This window comes from Tarenaya hassleriana, unplaced genomic scaffold (assembly GCF_000463585.1).
Source record: "Tarenaya hassleriana unplaced genomic scaffold, ASM46358v1 Cleome221, whole genome shotgun sequence".
In the NCBI taxonomy this organism is placed as follows: domain Eukaryota; kingdom Viridiplantae; phylum Streptophyta; class Magnoliopsida; order Brassicales; family Cleomaceae; genus Tarenaya; species Tarenaya hassleriana.
In genome coordinates this window covers 135,384-141,476 of record NW_010965549.1, presented here as the reverse complement: position 1 = coordinate 141,476, position 6,093 = coordinate 135,384, and the positions used below count along the sequence as shown (strand labels likewise).

Genomic DNA, 6,093 nt, shown 5'->3' with positions numbered 1-6,093 from the left:
GATAGGATATTCCAGACTGCTATAAATCTATAGCTAAAACATAGGATAGTGGAATGCTTTTTTAAAAAATACTTTAAAAAAAATTCAATTGTAATTTCGATAATTAAAAAAATAGTTTGTAAAATATTTTTCGATAAAACGTTAATTCCACCACTATTTTGTCAAATTTTGCGAAGAATCCCACAACAAACTTTATTCACTAAATCTAAAAGCGTGACCGGTGTTAACGCAATCGGCCACAATCACGGCGATTGCGATTTCTAACGATTGCGAATGATTATAAAAGTAGTTGTTGGTATCACAATCGTCCGCTATCGCAACAAAACGTTAACATTCTAATCCTAACTAAAATATTGGGTTACGATATCGTTAATATTAACATTATTTTTAAAATAAATTAAATTGATAATAAAATTATATTTTAAATTTTAGAATTAATTACTTATAAATTTAAGAATTATTTGATATCAAATAATAGTAAAAAACTAACTAAAAATATTTTAAAAATGATTAGTATTGTATATAATAAAATGATATTTTTTTTATAATTTAAACCAAATGGCAATCGCAATCGCAATCTCTGTCAATTAATCGTTCTTAATCCCAATCACTTTCAATCGCTACCAACAGTAGTTTTTCTACCCGTCAATACCGATCGTTTTGAATTGTCAACAAACACATCGTAAACGTATGCAATCGCCGCGATTAAGATTGCGATTCCACCCGTCAACACTTAAAAGAGGTGAATTTTGGGACAGCAAAAACTTTTTGGCATAAGACATCAAAATTGTCGTAATTGTCCGTATCTAATTTTATCGTTTACTTATGAGAATTTCGAATCCAAAAAATAGTTTTCACGTAACGTTTGAGCAAAGAATTCTACCATCACTACCGAAATTAAATATAACCATATAAAATGTCAACAATAATCTACACCTAAATTCACAAGTAGGTGCACGCCAACTAATTCGACCATACAACATTCCTTTACTCCACAAAACATGAATTTAATATAATATTATGCTCTAATCATTAGAAATCAACCCACTTGAAAAAAGAAAAAAAATCTTTCGCATTCCAACGAAAATGAAATTAAATTCACATGATTTGTCACTAATGTAAAATCTCATTAGCACTACACTTTTTGACACCTTCATATCATAATTTTTGGTTATAATAAGATAAAAAATTTATTTATCCATGAATCGAAATTTAGACCTAATAAACTCTATAATAACACGTGGACTGTTTCCGGCAGCGACATCTTCTTCTTCTTCCCGGCGATAAATGTTTCCACCGTCGTCCTGAACTCCTCCGAGCTTAGATCGTCGATTTCACACCACCGCCGACTGATTCTCCGGCGATCAAGCCTCTCTGACGTCGATCTCCGGTAGACCTGCGCCTCCGTGGCCAGAGGCAAAACCGTCATTTCACGTCTGCCGATAAGAGAGCTCATCGCGCGAACCATCTCTCTCCTCGCCGTTGGGGTTCGTCCTTCTGATTTAACGGCGCCCTCACACTCGTCGGCCGGTGCCAGAACCGTCATTTCGCGTCTTCCGACACGATCGGTTGATTCTGCTGCTGTATGTTCTCTGATGGAGATAATGGAACAAGTGGTGATCTCTCTCTCCTTCGGAGTAACGGCGTGGACGTGAACGTTATTATTACCGTTAATGTTAACGTCCGCCTCGTGCTTGTCTCCGATGATATCTCCTTCGTCAGTTGCTGGGCATCTCGTGGAAGCGGCGGACGATGAGGAAATGTATTGACCGTACAAATCGTGTTCGATGTGCTTTTGAAGATTAGACAAGTAGAAAATAACGGCGACCAGGACGTTTATGACGGCGAAGACGAACACACCGCGGTTGAGACCGCCGAAAAGCCGACGGAGATATTCTCCGGCGAGCTCAACGGCGGAGACCGGCGGCATAAGCCAAGAGAAGAGAACGCATACGGCGACGAAAGCTTCGACCACCGGAAGAAACTTCCGTAGCTTTCTCCTTCTCTCGAATCTCTTCATGGCGTCGATTTTCTCCGCCGTGAGGTTCTCGGAATCCGAAGAAGAAAACGCCATTTCTGTGTTCGTTCTTGCTTTTTCTTTTTTCTCTCTTGCGAGAAAGAAGGAAAGTGATGGGTTCTTGTTTATTTTTTTGGTGGGGTGGACGAAGAATGAAGGTTATTACATGAAATGGGTTTAGGGTTTTTATAGGAGATAATAAGATTACAAGTGTGTATAATTGGGAGAATTATTGATGTATAGATTTTTTTTCATTTTAATTCTAGACGTGGAAACTTCATGTGTAACGTAGCATTAGGTAAATACATCCAATTTCAATATTGATTTTCTTGGAACAGATAGAATTATTGAGACAGCAACAATAAAATCTTAAGAAAAAAATAAAAATAAAAAAATAAATCTTTTTGAAAAATGGATAATTATAACAAAAAATAATGAAATGTATAATTGGTGTGTTAGGGACAAGTCGACGGTGAGAGAGTAAGTAAACCTACGTTTGCATAGCAACGACCGGACCAGAAGCAACACGCGTGGGTGACGTACACCTACGGACGGACGGACACGTGGCGCAAACCCCACGAGAATATCATTTTCTTGGGAATTTTTCCATTGTTCATTCATTGAACATCGAAATGATTTTGGTGTTCAATGCATATAAGAAAGAGAGAAGATTTATACAATTTTTTATTGTATTTTGCGTCAAATATATATATATATATAAATACAATTATAGATACGAGAGATTCGAACTTAATTTGAATGTGATGTTTTAGAAGATTTTTACCACTTATTCATGGGTTTTATAGTCTTTTGTAGAAACAAAAGATGGATTTTGTAATTTTTTTTATATAAATTAGAAATCACCTTCACACCAACAAAAAAAATACAATTATAGAAGAGTGATGATTCAGGCATGTTACAAATTATACTAGAATAATATAAAAAAATTGAGAAAGGAAAGGAACCCTTTAGCCTAGTATAGCCTTATATCATTGATGGTTTAATTATGTCGTGAGAAATATATATATATATATATATATATTAAAAAATTACATTTTTGTCTAAAAGTTCTTTTATATCTATCTATATATATATATATTAAAAATATAAATATATAATTTATTAATTCCGATATCGATTGTGAAATAGATCACAAAGTCTAGAATTTTTTTTGAATCCAATGTTAATAAAATCGTTATATGGGCTATCAAATGATATTTATAGTGAGCGTTGTATCTGAATATTATATTACGAAATTATTATTGTTTAGGATAAAATTTAAATTATCATTGTTTTTAGGATATATTTTAAATCATATTTCATTTAACTAACCTCAAATAAACTTGGATTAAAACGACATTATTTGACCATTCATACTAAAATTCACAAATAAAATATTTTTTTATAGTTTATAGTATATTTATGTACTAAAAAACAAAACTATAATAATTTTAAACATTTTCCATTAAATAAGTTCATAAACACAATAGAAAATGCTAGAGCTGTTGGAAGCGGTCTTCGTCAAAACCTGCTAAGTAACTCGGAGGCTTCCAAAGCCTCGGAATGAAGCAGAAATTTTGAGGGTTATTTGGGTCATTTTGTAAGGGTGTGTTATGAGCCCTAGGGTTTGCGTTTTAGAACAGATTTTTTGTGGTTTTCGTCTTCTCTCTAGGTTTTCCTCTTCTCTCTCTCTCTTGGCGAACTTCGGTTCTCCGGTTGCGCTGTAGTCGACTCCGGTCGACTCCGGTCGATTCTCCGGCGTGCTTCTGTGTTGTACCTAGCAAATAGTGGTTCCCTTTTCCCGAGATGTAGGTACCGAGCGTTAGAACTCGGTACTGAACTTGTAAATCTCCGGTGTCGTGCGTGTTCTTTATGTTCTTGTTCATACGAGAGTTTCGGAGAGATCAGTAAGGTTTCGAGAGGGCGAATCCTCTACAAGTGGTATCAAGAGCCTGGTTGCGAGGCAGGGAGTGGCGGACATCGACGGCGATCGACGGTCGAGGTAAGTCCGAAACTCTGGGGTTTAGGTCTGAGCGTTCTAACGGTGTGTGTCGAGTGTTTCAGGGTCGAAACGTCGAAAGGAGCCTTCTCGTGGGGAGATCGCCAACGTACATCGACGGCGGCGCTCAGATCCGGTGGTGGAAGAGAGGTAAGGTTCCAGATCTAGACTCGGACTGAGTCACACAGTCGAGTTTAGAGTCCAAGGAGGTAAGATTACCTGGTTTAGTGCTAGTTCTAGGTGCGGGAAGGGAAAACCGATGAAAACTCGGCCGTTCTCCGGTGAAATCGGCCGTGGCTCACTGAGTCACGTCTGAGTCGGAAACCGGGATGAGTCAACCACCGTGTTGACTCGGGTTAACTCGGCTACCAAAGCTTCCGAAAATTAGGGTTTCTCGGTTTAATCCGGTTTAGCCGGTTAAATCGGGATTGTCTAATTGAACCGGGTTCGATTTAAAATCGAACCGGTTTAGTCAGGTTTAGGTCAAAGGTTGACAATTTCTGGTCAACAGTTGACCAGGTTAGGAAAACCGGACCGGTTCAGGTCAATTGGACCGTTTAGGTCCGGTTTGGGGTCAATTGGACCGGTTCAAGTCAATTAAGTTCCGGTTCGGGATAACCCATACTGATTTAGGTCAATCTAGGACCGGTTTAGGACAATAGAGTCCCGTTTAGGTCAATCTAGATCGGGATTGGGCCGGTTTAGGTCTGATTAGGGTCTGTTTCGTCCAAATAGGGCTGGGATTGTCTGGTTTAGGGTCTGTATTGACTAGATAAGGACTAGATTGGTCGGGTTTAGGGTCAGGATTGTCTGATTAGGACTAAAATTGGTTGGTTTTAGGTCTGATTGGTTCGGTTGGTACAGATAGAGTCCGGTTCTTAGGTGATTCTATCTGGTATAGGGTATTTAGGATCTGTATAGATCGATTTATCCTAGAAAGTAGTAGATTAGATATGCGGTAGACTTTGGTTACCTGTTTACAGTCCATAGAGTCCGGTGATTCTGTCCGGTTAGGCCTGAATAGAAGGATTTGGCTGAATTAGGTGAGTTAGAAGTCGGTGTTAGGCTTGAAATCAATAGGTACAGGTCTGTAAGGTTGATTTTAGGCTAGATAAGGTCTGATCAGATTTAATTAGGTCGGTTTAGACTTAGTTTATATCTGATTAGGTTAATTCAAGTCTAATCAGGGGTAGATAAGTCAATATTGGATTGGTTTAGATCTGATTAGGACTTAGGGGGGACAGAATAGACTCAGTTTAGGTATGATCTAGGTTAATTAGGTCAGTGTTAGCCTTGGAGTAGGTCTGATTAGACGTAATCAGGTCTTAGGTAGGCAGTTTAGAGTCTATTAGGTATGTTAGGTTGGAAAATACTTAGTTTTAGGTCCTCTTAGGATCGGTCTTACTCATTAGGTCTGGTTTCAGGTGCTCCTAGGGTCGGTTTAGTCATTCCCAGGTTTAGAGTCATACTAGGTAGGTCTAGTGCATCCTCAGGTCAGAGATTATGTATTCCTTAGTGATGTCTGCCCCTCTGTATCGCGGCCTTGACGTCGAGAAGTTCGACGGCAAGGGAGACTTCTCCTTATGGAAGGAGAAGATGTCCATTAGCTTAGAGATCTTAGGGTTAGGGGACACACTAGAGGATGATCCATCTTTGTGGGGGGTTGCTGATGAGGGGAGCCCAAAAACTCCAGCTCGGGAAACCGAGGATTCGGAAGGCCTTACGACCCTTTCCACCGAGTCATTAGGACCCGGGGCAAAGGGATCGGGGACTCCGGCTTTCAAAGAGAGACTGTTGGTTTAGTGCTCTATGATGTACTGTTTATGAGTTTTATTCAGATACATTAGATGTATTGATACTTTCCACAGGTTTTATGAGAGTATTTGATTCATTACATGTTCTTGTATACTAGATGTGTTATGAAATCCATGTATCATTATGAATGATACTAAACTCCCTAGTCTTGTGTCATTATGGGAATGATGACATAATAAGACTAGTATGATGTGTGATTGATGATCATATAGATGATCATAGGTATTGGATACGATCACAGTCATAGGTATTCGTTGGAGAA

General features: G+C 38.4%; 1 protein-coding gene across 1 annotated transcript; it reads right to left on the bottom strand.

Moving 5' to 3' along the window:
* Positions 1-1,075: 1,075 nt before the first annotated feature.
* On the bottom strand, positions 1,076-2,243 carry LOC104815168. Its single transcript, XM_010543483.1, has one exon. It carries the CDS (start codon positions 2,072-2,074, stop codon positions 1,229-1,231), a length of 846 nt encoding a protein of 281 aa, XP_010541785.1. The 5' UTR covers positions 2,075-2,243; the 3' UTR covers positions 1,076-1,228.
* Between the last annotated feature and the right edge of the window lie 3,850 nt (positions 2,244-6,093).